Here is an 18447-nt window from a genome sequence, read left to right as displayed (position 1 = left end):
CATTCTACTTTATTCTCTTTCTCAGATGGTGGTTTTATACTTCAGTGTCTTCTAATTATATTTATTCCCATTTTATCACCATAGAATGGAAAACCTGACTTATCCCACTCTTGGCTTCCATGATTCATTCCTCCAATGGGAACCAAATGACAAAATTAAAATACACAAATATTCTTTATTTTTACAGGTACCAACCATTCGTGGATGAATGTTACCCTAACCCCACACTCATTTGCAAACCTTCGGCGATCTACATCAACATCACCAACATGGCCTTCTTGGGAATTAAAGTCTTCCTCAAATGTTGATAGGCTCAAAGACCCCATGAGACATTTCCCTGAAAATGCAAGCTTGCTTCAGATAATCAGATCCACTCTGGCTCATCCTCCCTCTAGAACTAGGTCTCAGACAGATTTCTCTTCTGCCCTTTACCAAGGGAGTGGGCATAGTGCACCCCTGGATCCTCCCAAGGAGTTGGCCCAGGCTCTCGCCCATCCAAGACTTCGAGATTCGGATGAAGTAGCTGACGTGTCAGGTTTGCCTCAACCCAACATGTCTGTCCCATTGTCCACAACACCATCTGTGACATTGTCGAGTGCTGTCCTATCATCTCAGCTAATGCCATTAGGACCACCTTCCATTCCAAACCAGCACACACCAGGGTCAGACATTGTCTCAGCTCTTCCATCCCCATCACTCTCTTCATCTGTTCCTGGCTCACCTCATACTATCATATTTTCTAAACCTACTAAGCTACCAGTCAAAGTGCCTTCATTCCCCCAGAGAGCTCCCCATGATTCTTCCCATAGAAAAAGTACAGATAATCCCTTAGATCCTCTTTCCAGTAAAACAAATCACCCTCCATCCAGAAAGGCCCAAGAATTAACAGACAGACTCAGTCTGGATTTTTCTGGATCTACAACAGCACAGTATTCTAGACTGGTCCCAAGTGAGAGACTGAACCTAGAAAGCCCATCTACATCTGTGTTTGTGAATTCCATGCCAGACATACCCCATCTGTCTTCCTCACCAGTTGCGCCTGGAAGTCTACCTTGGCTTCCAAGTCAAATCCCCACATTGTTGAAGTTCACAGATGTGTCTTCTTCAGGCCCAGTCCACACTCAACCATTCAAATCAAGAGTGACTAAAAGGGCCCATGGCAGTGTGTCCTGGCCGGCTTTTGAGAGTTCATCAGAGATGCCTGAAGTGGGGTCCAGACTTGTCCAAAGCATAGATGGAGGAACTGCTTCAATGGAAAGGAGACACAGTCCATCCATCCATGCTACATTAAACAAGCCTGTTCATTTGTCACCAGCTTCTGAGGAGGTGGGAGCAGTGTCCCAATCTGTGAAACGTGGCCCTTCCTCTTTGGGGCCAGCCACTTTGTCTTTGGTCACTGTTGGTGAAGCAACTGCTACTCATACCACTTCTTCATCGGCAACAAAAAATGAACCAACCTCTCTGTCTACATCTGATTTCCCATGGCAGTCATGGAGCAGGGCATCTACTCTACTTGTGGCAGCAAAAAATCCAACTTTTAAAGAAAAGGACAAGGATGGGACTCTTGCAAACTTGTTCCTCATGGAGTCAGGCCAGTCCTCTATCCAATATTCTACAACTTCAAGTCTTCCCCCAGGAAAAGAAGGCAGCTTGATGGGTGTTTTTATGGAAAATGAAAAAGCCAATATGGTGGTATCTCCTCCTCAGGAGGCTACCAGCCAATCCACTTTGATTGAGACCACATCAGATTTGACCACCAATCACATTCCAGCTGCGATCATCACAGAACCACAAGCGAGTCTCACTCTCTCAGAGTTGCCTGTTCCTCCTATCCCACCAACAGAGCAGTCATTCATGGCTTTGAGGTCTTCTCCCATTGTGGATGCTAAGTCTGAGATCATGGTGGCCCCTGCAAATCCTGCTAGAATCACCACATCAGCCTCTAAGCAAGAGGCAGCAGTTCTTTCTTCAGCCCATACTCTTCATTCTTCTGTACCAGCAAAAACCCAAGGGTCAACAAGCACAGCTCTTTCCCAGAGTTTTCTTTCAGGAGAAACTGGGTCCCATTTCTTAGAATCAGCAATTCCTGTCTTGGCTCACCAAAAAGATTATAGTTTAAATGGACATGAAAAAAGGCCCACATCATCAGTAACCCATTCTGCCAAAGCCAGTGCTCTCCATAGCCCAAATTCTACTGCCAAAGTGATACATTCTCCAGATGTCAGAGATGCTTATTTGCATCCTACCTCTGCTAAGGAGTTCAGTGTTCAGCATCCATCCCTTAATCTAAGCACAGGACAAGCCATACACCATTCCAGAGTTACTACAATTGGAAACTCTACAGACTTTTGGCCCACAAACCATAAAAACATCACCCGTGACCCTGAAACATCACTCAGACCACTCCTCGCTATGCAGGAAGCTTTCACAACTATCCGTCAACATCTTTCACGTCTTCCCTCAAAATCGCCTCCACTTTTGACATCTCTTCCACCAGCCTTGTCAGATTTAACTCCCCCCATCAGCCTTCAGGAGAAGCTTCCCGGGGAAACAGAGACAAGAACCTCATTTGCCAGTACTCGCCATCCATCGCCTATGATAAACACTTCTGTGCCATTCCAGCGTGGCCATAAGCCTTGGACATTTTCTGCTGCTGTTCTTCCTACACTAACCCATGCCTTATTCAAGACAGCACCTAAAGTACCACTGACTTCTCCAGTCCCTGAGAATTGGACTGTTGCAACTGCTCATGCAAGTAGTTTGGTTCCTGGTTCCCAACGCTCAGGTATGACCACTTCCACGGCCAAAGCATCTTCAAGGTCAACATCATTATCTAGCCTTCCTCTGAGGGAAAACACACACACACACACACACACACACACACACACACACACACACTTCTTGTAATGGAACAGAGCTCCTGAAAAGCCCCAATTCTGATCCTTCTGGCCAACTGTTTGTCCAGAAGTATTCAGAACTTAAATATGTTTATTAAGGAGCAGCAACATATTTCATCACAACTATCCTGACCTAATGAATCTAAAGTTATTTGAACTAAAATCTCCCTGTCCTAGCATGCCCTTAGCACCAACCCTTCGCAACTAAGTAGTCTCATAAGTGACATCCATTCATTGCCAATGCCTCTTCCTTGTGTTTTTCTGACCACACAAATTGTATTTGTTCTCTCATTGCAGCATACTCTTCTGTGTCCCCTGAGGTGGTGCCAACTGTAGCATCAACATCAGCCACACGTTTTATAGGAAAATATACTCTGTCCGCTTTGTCTGCAGCCTTAGTGTCCAAGGGGACTGAAAATAAACTCTCTGTTCCCTCAGCAATGGTAGCCAAGAGCACCTTGACCCCAGTGCTGGCTAAAAATGGTACTCCCATTGGAACACCAGGCTCCCAGATGGTTGCAGGTACGATCAAGACAGTCGAGACTCCCACAGTGCCCCCCTTTGCACCCATGTCCCAGAGAACCACACAGGCAAATGTGATCACAGCTGCTGCAAGGTTGTCAACAACACATTTCCCTGGTAAATCTCAAGCCATGCAATCAGACTTCCACAAATCGACCAACTCAGAAACTCCCAGAACCTCTACCGCCTTCCCGCTGACGATCATGGCGGCTTTGACATCTATTACTACATCAGGAAAGGTGACTAAACTCCCTCCCTTACCTGTGGAAAACACATCAACTGCTCTCCCAGTGGCTTCAACTACTGCAGTCACAACTGGCAAAACCACCTTGAATCTAGAGTGCCAGATGTCCAGGAAACTGATGGTGAAGACAGGTGAGAGTTTCAGAAACAATAGTATATCCTGGTCTTAGAGGTGGGAGGAAAAAAAGTTTAGTTGTTTTTGTTTTTCTTATAGTGATGGGATATTTTCCTCCCTTTGGATTATAAAAGATCATAAATAAATTAAAAGAATGTATATAAAATATTAAGTTAAATAATATCAAAGAGTAAATTATGGAACATAGTTGCTAAGTTACATATGTTCCATATTGATATTTTTGTTTGGGGGGATTGGGGTTTTATTTGTTCACTTTTATCAGATCTTTGATTTATTTATTGATGTAGGAAACTCCCTCCACCAGTTTAGATCAATGACATCTATTACATTCCTAGAGATTTGTCTGGAGGTGCTGGGAGACTCTCCCTGATCACATGGCTAGCATGTTTCAGAGGCAGGACTTGAATGCTGCTTCTCTTGACTCTGAAGCTCTCCATGCTATCCACCCATATTAATGTGACTCAGGAAGAGGGAGGGTCATGGTTAAGCTTTGCAGGCATTTTTTAATTCCTCCAGCAGCAGTAGGGTTAATGAAATGCAGTTTCTGATTGCAGTAGAGATGGCCTAGAACACACAGCATGCTATTAATAGTATTCTTTGGCTCTGCTATGAAAAGGGGGTTGATAAATTATTTTAAAGAATATGTCAATGCTGAATGCACTGATCTCTGTTTTTCTACTCTTCTCTTACTACCCCCCAAGCTGAAAAGGAAATGAAATTATCTATTTAAATAGATTCCAGTGTAAAAAAAGGCATAATGAACCTAATCCTAGCACAAAGTCTAGTATCTCCTCTAGCTTCAGAGGGTTTATTTGGTATTGCTATATTTTTTTAGTCATCTCTGACTCTTCGTGGTCCCATTTGGGATTTTCTTGGCAAAGATCTTGGAATGGTTTACCGTTTCCTTCTCTGGCTCACTTGACATATGAGGAAACTGATACAAAGGTGAAGTGATTTGCTCAGGGTCACACAAAGAGTTTGCCATTTCCTTCTCCAGCTCATTTTACTGATTAGGAAACTGAGGCAAACAGGGTGAAGTGACTTGCCCAGAGTCACACAGCTAGTAAGTGTCTGAGGCTGTATTCAAACTTGGAGAGATGAGCCTTCCTAACTTCAAGTCTAGCTCTCTATGCACAGAGCACCCCCTCGTTGCCCTTCTTTAATAGCTACTTATTATTGCCAATATCTGTAGATGAGTTAGGACACTCATAGAAACCCTTAGAGGTAATATGAAGCCCTCATGTGGGAAATTTTTTATTAATGGGGTTCTGGAAATAGTTATGGGACACAAATTAAAATGGAAGAGAAAGAAACCATTTCATTCTTTCTCCTTCTTTCTGCCCACTTCACTGCCTTACTGAGCTGTCAGTCAACATTGAGGCAACCAGAACTGCTTTTACTTGACTGTGATGCCAAGCCTGGTTGGTCTAATGCTGATTAGTGACTCAGCAGGATAATGAGAGAGAACACATGAATGTTGGTGATTCCTAGATGTCTCTTCCTTCTTGTTCTACTCTGCTGATTCAATATAAAAAGAGGATCCCCTTGGAAGAGTTGGAACATTATCCTTTACTCCATCTGGAGGTCCATCTTTAAACCACTGCTTAATGGTTCTCTTGCTCCCTTGCTTACACTTTCTACCTCCATATGGAGCCTCAGTATTCCTTAAAATGAGATGTTGGCCCCAACTGCCCTAATACATATCATACTTTCTAGACATATCCTCTGTTGGCCCCCCACATCCAGCTCCAGTTTCCATCCCTTGGAAAGGTAGCTACAAATTGAGTTATACCATTGTTTTCTTTTTAAATCCTTACCTTCCATCTTTGTATATTGATTCCAAGGCAGAGGAGTTTTAAGGACTTTGGCAATGGGGATTAGGTGACTTGTCCAGGGCTACACAGCTAGGAAGTGTCTGAAGTCAGATTTGAGCCCAGGAACTCCCATCTCTAGACCTGGCTCTCCATTTGCTGAGTCTCCAAGTTGTCCCCTATACCCCTATATGTGTTTTAAGTGGATTCTGGGACTTGCTCTTCTTGGGACTCTTCATGGGATCTTCAATGAGGGTTCTGAACAAGTCCGGCCATATGCATCATTTTTATGGAGGATATGGACAGGAGAGAACAAGTTAAAACCAGATGGTCTGAGAGGATGGAATGTGACCACTCTGCACTAATGTGTGTATGTGTTTTGTTGAACAGTTCTCTTTCTAACCCAGAGGAAATCGCAGATCAGTGATCCCCTGAAGCCTGACATAGCCAAAGGACTCACACAAGCGCTGCAGAAAGCTTTCCGCCAGACTGATATCTATGCACACGTAAGCTACCAGAGCTCTACCTTCTTTTCTTTTTGCTCTCTTTGAAGCCAGATTAATTCATCTGTGTCTCTCTTTTCCAACCAGAGCTATAGATTTTCTTTCATGCATCATGACTATATTCTCCCCTAAAACATTAGAAGAAATGCCTCAAGAGCCTGGTAATGCTCTCTTCTCTCAGTAGCACAACAGAATAATAGAGCTAGAGGGAACTCTTCAGGATGATCTGGTGTGATGTGCCCCAACCTGGTCCTTCCTGTGTCTGCCAATGGACCTACAAGGGAAGTAGGATCCAGAGACATGAAGCCAAAGAATGTCCAAAATAGGTATTGGGTGATAATACATACACAGCCCAGTGAAATTGCTTGTCAGCACCGGGAGGGGGGAGAGAAGAGGAGAGGGGAAGAACATGAAACATGTAGCCATGGAAAAATACTTAAATGAAGACTGTCCAAGCTAGAATGAACCCTAGGAATCATCAAATTCAATTTCCCCATTTTTACAGAAAAGGAAACTGAGTCTTAGAGAGGTGAAATGATCTGTCTAAAGCTAATTATTGGTAAGACCAATAACCTGTTATTTAACAAAAGCAAGTCCTTAGGTACAGAGGCCATTTACATCTAGAGAAACTGAGGTCTGGAAAAGTAGTCATAAAATCTGTGCATCTAAAATGTCAGTGCTAGAAGAGGCTCTCCCAGAGATCATTTATCTTAACCCTCAAGTTTTACAGAAAAGTAAGGGCAAGAGAGTGGGGAAGGAGTCCTAGAAACATAGAGGGTCAGTGATAGAAGAACCTCAGACACCACCTAACAAAGACTCTTCATCTTTTTGTCTCACAGACTCTATTGGCAATCTGGTGAAGCTCATGAACCCCTACTCAGAATAATGGCTTCAAAAGCATTAAATAAAATGCTTTTGATATTATAAAGTATATAAATAAAGGGAATTACAAAGAAAACCAAATATGCCAAAATATGGCTATCCAAATCTTTAAAATAAAATAAGTGCCTGGACTCCAGGTTAAGAACCCCAGATTAACCCAAACCTTGTGTTTTACAAATGAGGACACTGAGGCTGAGAGAAGGAGAAGGGTTTGTTTGTCCAAGGGGTCACAGCTTGTTTTGATAAAGCTTTCGCCACTTACTCAGTTACTTAGCAAAGACAGGTGATTAGGTACAAAGGTCCATATTAGAGTATGACAGGTTTTAGGTAATTGTCATTTTGCTATTTGACAGTGTGTGAAACATTCCAATTACTCAGAGCTTTGCAAAGAAATTTGGCTTCATTAATATGATTTTCAACAAAGCACTGCCCACTGCTTTTCCTCCTAACTATGCCACTCACAAAAGTGGTTAGTGATTTATATCTGGAAATGTTAAAATCATTTAGACTCATGAATTAAGTCTGACTTCAGCTGGATTGCCAGTAACAGACCTGGAAGTAAGCGTTTTCCTCGGCCACAGAATGCCAAGTACTATTTAGCCACTGGCTCACTGACTTTGATCACCCAAAGAATGAGTGATAGATGCCTTGTTTGGCCCCCATCCAAGTTTTTAATGCTGTAATTCTAAACACTTTAGAGAATCCGAATTGATGATGTGGGCTCTAATTGGCAACTGGACACTCCAAATACTACTGCCAAACTTTGCCCGAGTCCCTTTTCTATCATGTGCATTTCATTCTCTTTGTGAATGTTTCGTTGTTCAGTGGTGCTTAGTTCGGCAGTTCTGGGGGATGGACGAAGAGATGCTCCCCCCTCCCTCGCCATCCTGTGCTCATTTCCCCTCTAAACAGGGTTCCTGAGAGCCAAAGACATTTCCCTTTCTAGCTTTTGGGTTTCCTTTTCCAAGAATTTGGACTTAATGGTTCAAACATGAACTTTCCCATTTGGTGGCAGCTAGGTTGGATTACTGGACAGAAATGTAAGCTCTTAGAGCTGGATTTCTCTAGAAAATGGCACTGACACTGCTAATGATGATGGCCTATATCTCATAGTAGGATGTTCTCTTGGGTTTTTAAAAACTTTTTTGGTGTCCCAGATCCCTTTGGAAATTGGTCGGATTCTATAGATCCTTTTCTAGAATATTTTAACTATTACTTTCTGTCTTAGTAACAACTCTTAAGACAGAAGGACAAGGGTTAGGCAATTGGGTTAAGTGACTTGCCCAGGGTCACATAGCTAGGAAATGTCTGAGGTCAGATTTGAACCCAGGACTTCCTGACTCCAAGTCTGAATGCTCCATCTGTTGAACCACCTAGCTGTCCCCTAGAATCTTTTTAAATGCATAAAATAAAATACATAGGATTGCAAAGAAAACCAAATGATATTAAAATATACTATCAAAATGTTTAACAATAACAACAAAAAAGTCCATGGATCTGAGCTTAAGGACCCTTATCATAGACAAAGTACATTTTAATAGATTCTTGATCCCACAGGTAAAAACCTTTCCTCCAGTGGTGTAGATTTCAATTCACTCATGATTTCTCATCCTGGGGTGCCATCCAAGTTCTCCAATAAATCCTCCAGAGTGAATCTACCCAACATGCTGCAAATCTTTCTCTAGATTTAAAAAATATGTTGTAGGAGTTGCAGTAGCACAAGGACTCTCCATCTGTTATCATACTACATATATACACACACATATAGAATATATTCACTGCAATTTACACACTAGACATATAATTGACACATGAAATACATAAATAAAACATACATGTGTTATACATGCACATCTACTATGTATTCCTATGTTACATATATGGGTATATGTCATATACATATACTATAAATACACATATATTACACACGCATATACTATACACATGTTCTATTTGTAGCCATTATATATACATATATATGTCTATTATATAGAATACATGCATACTATATATGTATACTACATCTACATATACTATAATATATACATTTATATGCACACATATATTGTTCTCTTTTGATGGCTAATTTAATAGAATCCCCCCTACAACTACATGCCATGTGTTTGAGCAGTAGGCATTTTTTAATCCATTTGGTGTTCCCGTATGGATTGTTGGGACAGTTTAAATAGCAGTTGATCTCACTGAGTAGTTCTTCTGGTATCTGGGACTCAAGGTCATCTGCAAATAAAAGCACCTGAAAGACACTTATTCTCCACAAATAAACATGACAATTGAGAGAAAAAGAAACCTCTTCCATTCCCTTAGACTCTGTGATGGACATCCTCCATGTAACATGGTAAGCATGTTTGACAAAGATGGATCTATGGTTTTCATAAAGAATCACCCAGCAAGGTTGTCTCTGTGATTATATCTGTTCAGTTTTCTCTTTTCTTAATAATTGCATTCCTTTTTTTTTTTTAGTAACAAGACACATTATAATAAAGTGGAATTCCTTGTCATCTCCGGGAGAGGGGAGGGAAAGAACATGAATCATGTAACCATGGGAAAATATTCTAAAAACAAATAAGTAAAATAACATGGGAAAAAAATAATTGTGAACCTTTGCAAAAAAAGGTCCTTTGAGGGGGGCAGCTATGTGGCTCAGTGGATAGAAACCAAGCATGGAGACTGGAAATTCCCAGGTTCAAATCTCAGGTCCTTCCTAGCTGTTAAAGTCATATAATTCCAGTTGCCTAGCCCTTAGGGCTCTTTTTCCTTGAAACTGATGCTTAGTCTAAGACAGGTTAGGTTTTTTTTTAATCCTTTAAGGCTACATATTTCTTTACTGAATCAAATATTTTTTTCCTGATAATAAACACTAGAGACTGGAACCCTATACCCTTTGGTCAGTTTTTTTTTTACCATGAAATTGAGTTGTGCTATAGAAAATCATCTACAAAAACCTGCCTGTTCCCTTCTCATATTTTTATCAAAGGTACCCTTGCATGTATAGCTCTTTTTTATGAGAATTTTAGAAAGTACACATTTGGGTTATTAGTTGCTGGTATTTTCTTGGATGATTTTCATAGGGAGCAAGGTGGAGTAATAATAATGTCCATTTCCCCAATTATTTGATATTGTCCTTGAAATAAATTTGAGATTTAATTCCGTGATGCTTTCAAAATTCTGCTACCACTAGTATGGATTTCTCCTATATGTGCTTGGTTTGGTGGAGTTGTTTTTCCTCACCTTCCCAGGGTCTGAGTTTGAAGTGACCTCAGAGACCATTAAGGTAACCCATATTTGAATAAGAATACCCCTCTACTAAACACAGAAGAAAAACGACTGCTTGATCACATGGGTTGATGGGGATATGATTGGTGATGTAGATTCTGAACAATCACCCTGGTGCAATTATCAATAATATGGAAATAGGTCTTGATCAATGACACTTGTAAAACCCAATGGAATTGCTCATTAACTATGGGAGGGGAGGGAAAGAACATGAATCTTGTAACCATGGAAAAATATTCTAAATTAAATAAATAAATAAATGGAAGAATCCCCCTCTACTATATCCCTGCCACAAAGATCATCATCCTGCCTTTGCTTAAAAACTCCATCTAAGACAGTCCATTTTACTTTTGAGTGCTTTTATTGAAATTCTTTCTTGACATTAAGCCAAAATGCATTTTTCTGCACTTTCCACCTTTTGCTCCTAGTTCTACCTTCTGAAACCAAGCAAAACAAATCAAATCCACTCTCCAGGTGACAGCCCACATACCTAAATTCAGCGATTGTGGGTACTCATCTTCTTGAGTCCTTCTGACTTTATCATATACTGGTGTGTTGAAAGCAAGAAGTGGTGTTTCTTCTGGTTCTGATAGTAAGAATAGATGATTATGTAAATACTGGAAAAATCTGTTCCATCCTTCATTTACTTGTGATCTTTCCAGTTTCAATTATAAATTCTCTTAAGATGATTTGTCTTAAAATGGGGATACTAATACATTATTGGTGGAGCTGTGAAAACTAACCCAAGCATTTTAGAGAGCAATTTGGAATACACCCAGAGAGTTACAAAACTATATACCCTTAGAACCAGCAATTCCACTGCTGGGTCTGTTTCCCAGAGAAGTCCAGGGAAAACCAAAAGAATCTGTGTTTTCCAAAATATTTATAGCACCTTTCTTTGTGGTGGTGAATAAATGGAAATCAAGAGGATGTCCATTACCTGGGGAATGGTTAAATGAATTGTGGCATATGATTGTGATAGGTTAATTTTTTAAAACTTGGAAAGAACAGCATGAGATAATGAAGAATGAAATGAATCAGAACCAAGAGAACATTATACACAGCTACAGATGAAATAACTGAAGGATAAATTGTGAATGTTTGCCTCCAGAAAATGAAGTAAAAATGGAAACATGAAAGACATAATCTTTATGCATATCCATTTGCCAGATGATATCTTCCATGGTGTTGAGAGGGGAGAGAGAGGCTAAGATATGTGGAAATAAATTCTGTTAATACAAATTTTAAAAAGAAATAAAAATACATTTTTAAAAAGATGATTTGTCTAAAAGACTGCCCTTTGATCCAGCCATACCACTGCTGGGTTTATACCCCCAAAGAGACCATAGGGAAAAAGACTTGTACAAGAATATTCATAGCTGCGCTCTTTGTGGTGGCAAAAAAAAAAAAGGAAAATGAGGGGTTGCCCTTTGAGTGGGGAATGGCTGAACAAATTATGGTATATGTTGGTGATGGAATAATATTGTGCTAAAAGGAATAATAAACTGGAGGAATTCCATGTGAACTGGGACAACCTCCAGGAATTGATGCAGAGTGAGAGGAGCAGAACCAGGAGAACATTGTACACAGAGACTGATACACTGTGGCACTATCGAATGTAATGGACTTCTCTTCTAGCAGCAATGCAGTGATCCAGGACAATTCTGAGGGACATGAGAAAGAAAGCTATCCACATCCAGAGGAAGAACTGTGGGAGTAGAAACACCGAAGAAAAACAACTGCTTGATCACATGGGTTGATGGGTATATGATTGGGGATGTAGACTCTAAATGATCACTCTATTGCAAATATCAATAATATGGAAATAGGTCTGGATCAATGACACATGTAAACCACCCCTCTCCCAAAAAAAGATGATTTTTCTTATTTGGGACTCATGGCTAAGCTTTCTGTAGGCGCATTCTCTCTCAACTTCTTTTTTTCTGTTTTGAGATGATGTTATTTATAATATCCTTCTATCGTCCTTTATGATGTTTTACAACTAGATTTGCTTTCCAACCTGGTGGCATCTTTTATCTTTCATTTCTTGGCAAGGAGATCTAGTGCTTGCTGATTACAGTGTTTCTGGGTTCTTTGGTCTTCTTCATAGTGATGACAATAAAATTAAATAGCTTCATCTTGATCTAGTTCTCATTTTCCAGCATAGATGGCTAATTTGAGTTGCTTAAATTGAAACTGTTGTAACTGTATGCTAAGTCTTTGACTCATCTTTATTTTTTCTAATTTTATGTTTATTTTTTTTTTACCATTTTACTATTTTTCAAAATAGTCAATGGTCTGACTACTCAATTGGCTGATTCTGAAATGACTTCCATTTAATTTTAGGAAGCTGGGTGTAGCAATGGTTAGAGAACTGGTCTCAGAGTCAGGAGAACCCGAATTAGAATCTTGTCTCAGACACTTATTAGCTGAATGACCCTAGGAGAGTTACTTACCTTTCAGCTTCACTTTCTTCATTTATAAAATGGGAATAACTCAGTGTTTTTATGAGGATCAAATGAGATAGCATATATTAAGTGCTTTGCAGACCTTAAAGTGATGTATAAGTGCTAGGTATTATTATTAGTTATTGTAAACTAATAATGATAAATCCCACAACTTAATTATTATTTAAAATTATACATATAATGCATATAATAAATGAATTGTGATTATGAAAGACTTTGTTTATGTGATCCCATTTTATCCTCACAACAAACCACTGGGGTAGATAGTGTAGGTTTCATCATCTCAATTTTTCAGACAAGGAGACTGAGACTTAGCTTGTATTCCTGAATCTTAGCTCTGCTTCTTTCTTCTTGTGTGATCTTGAACAAGCTACTTCACTTCTCTGGCCCCAGGTTTCCTTATCTGTCCAACAAAAGTGCAGGACTCAATGATCTCTTATACTTTCTTGGTTCTAAAGCCTATAAGTACCAATGAATAAAAATGGTACGTGAATTGTCCAGGGTCATACCTTAAGTAAGTAAAGTGAGGTCAGACCTTTTGACTTGGATCACAGTCTTCTTTCAATTATAAAAATTGTGTTGAAAAATTGGAACATTATGTAATTTTGTTGAGGAGAGAGTATTGGCTAGCCCTTCAATAGGGTAAGGATTAAATGACTTACCCAAGGTCACAATTGGGAGGTAACAGACTTAGACTTAAATCAAAACTTAAAACTTAAAACCAAAACTTAATCTTAAACTTAGACCATCACTGCCATTACCACCATCAGTACTACTACTACTACTACTACTACTACTACTGCTACTACTACTAGTGCTACTACTACTACTACTACTACTACTACTACTACTACTAGTGCTACTACTACTACTACCATCACCACCACGATTGCTACAACTACCATTTCTACCACTACTCTTCCTGCTGCTACCTCTATCACCAACACCACCACCAACACTACCACCACTTCTACTACTACAAGCATTAATATAGTATTTTAAGATTTGCAAAGTTTCTTACATGCTAACTCAATTGATTGTCACAGCAACCCCATGAAAGAGATGTTTTTATTAGTATTCTTATTTTATAGAAAAGGAAACTGAGACACAGTGAGGTTAAGTGAATGGTTTCTTCAATGCCTGTAGGTGATCAGGAATCATGATGACCTAGACTCAACTACAACAAGCCAACATAAATTTTCATTGTGAGAATGTATGCTCAGAAATCTGCAAAAATCAGGGCTCTGTTTATTATCTTCTTGAGAGTCTAGACTTAAGGAAAAGATGGAAGAAGTATTATTAATAATATATTACACTTAAATTTGTTTCCTACAAAAAAAAATTCTTGCCAACGGACTGACTCCATTTGTTAAAAGTCATTCTAATAGTTCTTTTTGAAAAAGATCATTTTTAACCCTTGCCTTCCATCTTAGAATCATTTCTATGTATTGGTTCCAAGGCAGAAGAGTGGTAAGGGCTAGGCAATGGGGGGTCAAATGACTTGCCCAGGGTCACACAGCTGGGAAGTGTCTGAGGTCAGATTTGAACTTAGGATCTCTCTAGGCTTGACTCTCAATCCACTGAACCACCCAGCTGCCCCATTCCCCCCACCCATACTAATAGTTATTAAATGTTTATAGTGTTTTCCCCACAGTAGCTCTTGTTAGTAGCCGGATTTTCATTTTGTGGTATAAATTGTTATTCTCTCCGATTTTAATTCTTAAAATCTTTAAAAATTTTAAATTCTTTAAATTTTAAAAAATTATTTAAATTATTTTAAGTTCTTTAAAATCCTTAATTCTTGAAAAATCTTAAAAAATTTAAATTCTTTAAAATTCTTTTAAAAATCTTTAAAATTTCTTTAAATTCTTTAAAAATCAGTAATATTTGTGGCATATCTGGTCATCATCTCTTAGCTAGAATATTTTTTACCAGAATATCATGTATCTCAACTGCATTGGTCTGTAGTCTTTAAAATATTAATTTATTAATGTTTGTTACTTTAAAGTTTCCAGATATCTCCTTCCTTCCATCCCCTCCCTTCATTAGAGAATGAACAAAAAGACATAGATGTGTGTGTGTGTATATATACACATACATAAACATGCATATATAAATAAAACTTTGTCTTGCTTGTTTCTATTTATCAGTCCCTTCTCTGGTGGTGGACATACCCAAGTCATTCTTCAAGCAATGTTGTAGAAAATCTTCCCTTGGTTCTGCTCATCTCACTCCTCTTAATCTCATGTAGGCTTTCCATGTTTTTCTAAAATTAGCCCATTTGTCCCTTCTTTTTTTTTAAATAATATTTTATTTGATCATTTCCAAGCATTATTCATTAAAGACAAAGATCATTTTCTTTTCCTCCCCCCCCACCCCCCATAGCTGCCGCGTGATTCCACTGGGTATCACATGTGTTCTTGATTCGAACCCATTGTCATGTTGTTAGTATTTGCATTAGAGTGTTCGTTTAGAGTCTCTCCTCTGTCATGTCCCCTCAACCACTGTAGTCGGGCAGTTGCTTTTCCTCGGTGTTTCTACTCCCTCAGTTTGTCCTCTGCTTATGAATAGTGTTTTTTCTCCTGGATCCCTGCAAGTTGTTCAGGGACATTACACCGCCACTAATGGAGAAGTCCATTATGTTCGATTATACCACAGTGTATTAGTCTCTGTGTACAATGTTCTCCTGGTTCTGCTCCTCTCGCTCTACATCACTTCCTGGAGGTTATTCCAGTTTCCATGGAATTCTTCCACTTTATTATTCCTTTGAGCACAATAGTATTCCATCACCAACATATACCACAATTTGTTCAGCTATTCCCCAATTGAAGGGCATCCCCTCGTTTTCCAATTTTTGGCCACCACAAAGAGCGCAGCTATGAATATTTTTGTACAAGTCTTTTTGTCCATTATCTCTTTGGGGTATAGACCCAGCAGTGCTATGGCTGGATCAAAGGGTAGACATTCTTTTATCGTCCTTTGGGCATAGTTCCAAATTGTCCTCCAGAATGGTTGGATCAATTCACAACTCCACCAGCACTGAATTAATGTCCCTACTTTGCCACATCCCCTCCAGCATTCATTACTTTCCTTTGCTATCATGTTAGCCAATCTGCTAGGTGTGAGGTGATACCTCAGAGTTTTTTGATTTGCATCTCTCTGATTATAAGAGATTTAGAGTACTTTTTCATGTGCTTATTTATAGTTTTGATTTCTTTATCTGAAAACTGCCTATCCATGTCCCTTGCCCATTTATCAACTGGAGAATGGCTTGGATTTTTGTACAATAGATTTAGCTCTTTATAAATTTGAGTAATTAAACCTTTGTCAGAGGTTTTTATGAAGATTTTTTCCCAATTTGTTGTTTCCCTTCTGATTTTAGTTACATTGGTTTTGTTTGTACAAAAGCTTTTTAATTTGATGTAGTCGAAATTATTTATTTTACATTTTGTGACTCTTTCTATGTCTTGCTTGGTTTTAAAGTCTTTCCCCTCCCAAAGGTCTGATATGTATACTATTCTGTGTTTACCCAATTTACTTATGGTTTCCTTCCTTATATTTAAGTCACTCACCCATTTTGAATTTATCTTGGTGTAGGGTGTGAGGTGTTGATCAATTCCTAATCTCTCCCACACTGTCTTCCAATTTTCCCAGCAGTTTTTATCGAATAGTGGATTTTTGTCCCCAAAGCTGGGATCTTTGGGTTTATCGTATACTGTCTTGCTGAGGTCGCTTGTCCCCAGTCTATTCCACTGATCCTCCTTTCTGTCTCTTATCCAGTACCAAATTGTTTTGATGACTGCTGCTTTGTAATATAGTTTAAGGTCTGGGACTGCAAGGCCCCCATCATTTGTGTTTTTTTTTTCATTATTTCCCTGGATATCCTTGATCTTTTGTTATTCCAAATGAACTTTGTTATGGTTTTTTCTAAATCAGTAAAGAAATATTTTGGGAGTTCCATGGGTATGGCACTAAATAGATAAATAAGTTTGGGTAGGATGGTCATTTTTATTATATTGGCTCGTCCTATCCATGAGCAGTTAATGTTTTTCCAATTGCTCAAGTCTAGTTTTAGTTGTGTGGAGAGTGTTTTGTAATTGTGTTCATTTAGTTCCTGTGTTTGTCTCAGGAGATAGATTCCTAGGTATTTTATTTTATCTAAGGTGATTTTTGAATGGGATTTCTCTTTCTAGTTTTTGCTGCTTATCTATGTTGGAATTATATAGAAATGCTGATGACTTATGTGGGTTTATTTTGTATCCTGCAACTTTGCTAAAGTTGTTGATTATTTCAATTAGCTTTTTGGTTGAATCTCTAGGATTCTTTAAGTAGACCATCATGTCATCTGCAAAGAGTAATAACTTGATCTCCTCCTTGCCTATTTTGATGCCTTCAATTTCTTTTTCTTCTCTAATTGCTACTGCTAGTGTTTCTAGCACCATGTCAAAAAGTAGAGGTGATAATGGGCATCCTTGTTTCACTCCTGATCTTATTGGGAATGCATCTAGTTTATCCCCATTGCAGATGATATTAGCTGATGGTTTTAGATATATACTGTTTATTATTTTTAGGAACAACCCTTCTATTCCTATGCTTTCTAGTGTTTTTAATGGGAATGGGTGTTGTATTTTATCAAAGGCTTTTTCTGCGTCTATTGAGATAATCATGTGATTCTTGTCAGTTTGCTTGTTGATGTGGTCAATTATGTGGATGGTTTTCCTAATATTGAACCAGCCCTGCATCCCTGGTATAAATCCTACTTGATCATGGTGGATGACCCTTCTGATCACTTGCTGGAGTCTTTTTGCTAGTATCCTATTTAAGATTTTTGCATCTATATTCATTAGGGAGATTGGTCTATAGTTTTCTTTCTCTGTTTTTGACCTGCCTGGTTTTAGAATCAGTACCATGTTTGTGTCATAAAAGGAGTTTGGTAGAATTCCCTCTTTGCTTATTATGTCAAATAGTTTGTATAGTATTGGGATTAACTGTTCTCTGAATGTTTGAGAGAATTCAGTGGTGAATCCATCGGGCCCTGGGGATTTTTTCTTAGGAAGTTCTTTGATGGCCTGTTGGATTTCATTTTCTGATATGGGATTATTTAAAAATTCTATTTCTTCTTCTGTTAGTCTAGGCAGTTTGTATTTTTGTATATATTTATCCATATCACCTAAATTGGTGTATTTATTTCCATATAATTAGGCAAAGTAATTTTTAATGATTGCCTTAATTTCCTCTTCATTGGAGGTGATGTCCCCTTTTTCGTCTTTGATGCTGTTAATTTGTTTTTCTTCTTTCCTTTTTTTAATTAGACTGACCAGTGCTTCGTCTATTTTGTTTGTTTTTTCAGAGTACCAGCTTCTTGTCTTATTTATTAAATCAATAGTTCTATCACTTTCGATTTTATTAATTTCTCCCCTAATTTTTAGGATTTCTAGTTTGGTTTTCTGCTGGGGGGTTTTAATTTGATTGCTTTTGAGTTTTTTTAATTTGCATTTCCAATTGATTGATCTCTGCTCTCCCTAGTTTGTTAATATATGCACTCAGGGATATGAATTTACCTCTAATTACCACTTTGGCTGCATCCCAAAAGGTTTGAAAGGATGTCTCGCCATTGTCATTTTCCTCGGTGAAATTATTAATTGTTTCTATGATTTCTTCTCTAACTAAACGATTTGGAGTATCATATTG

General features: G+C 38.7%; 1 protein-coding gene across 1 annotated transcript in view; it reads left to right on the top strand.

Annotated features, from left to right (window-relative positions):
• Positions 1–18447, top strand: part of KIAA1549L (KIAA1549 like) — a 365855-nt gene that overhangs the window by 184780 nt on the left and 162628 nt on the right. Inside the window, exons 2-4 of the mRNA XM_056803787.1 lie at positions 188–2785; positions 3195–3794; positions 6000–6115. Of these exons, the coding sequence (XP_056659765.1) occupies positions 188–2785; positions 3195–3794; positions 6000–6115 (3314 nt within the window). The remainder of the gene's footprint in view (positions 1–187; positions 2786–3194; positions 3795–5999; positions 6116–18447) is intronic.

Source organism: Monodelphis domestica, chromosome 6 (assembly GCF_027887165.1).
Source record: "Monodelphis domestica isolate mMonDom1 chromosome 6, mMonDom1.pri, whole genome shotgun sequence".
Classification (NCBI taxonomy): domain Eukaryota; kingdom Metazoa; phylum Chordata; class Mammalia; order Didelphimorphia; family Didelphidae; genus Monodelphis; species Monodelphis domestica.
The sequence above is the reverse complement of the archived record's forward strand: the minus strand, read 5'-3'. Positions and strand labels throughout refer to the sequence as shown.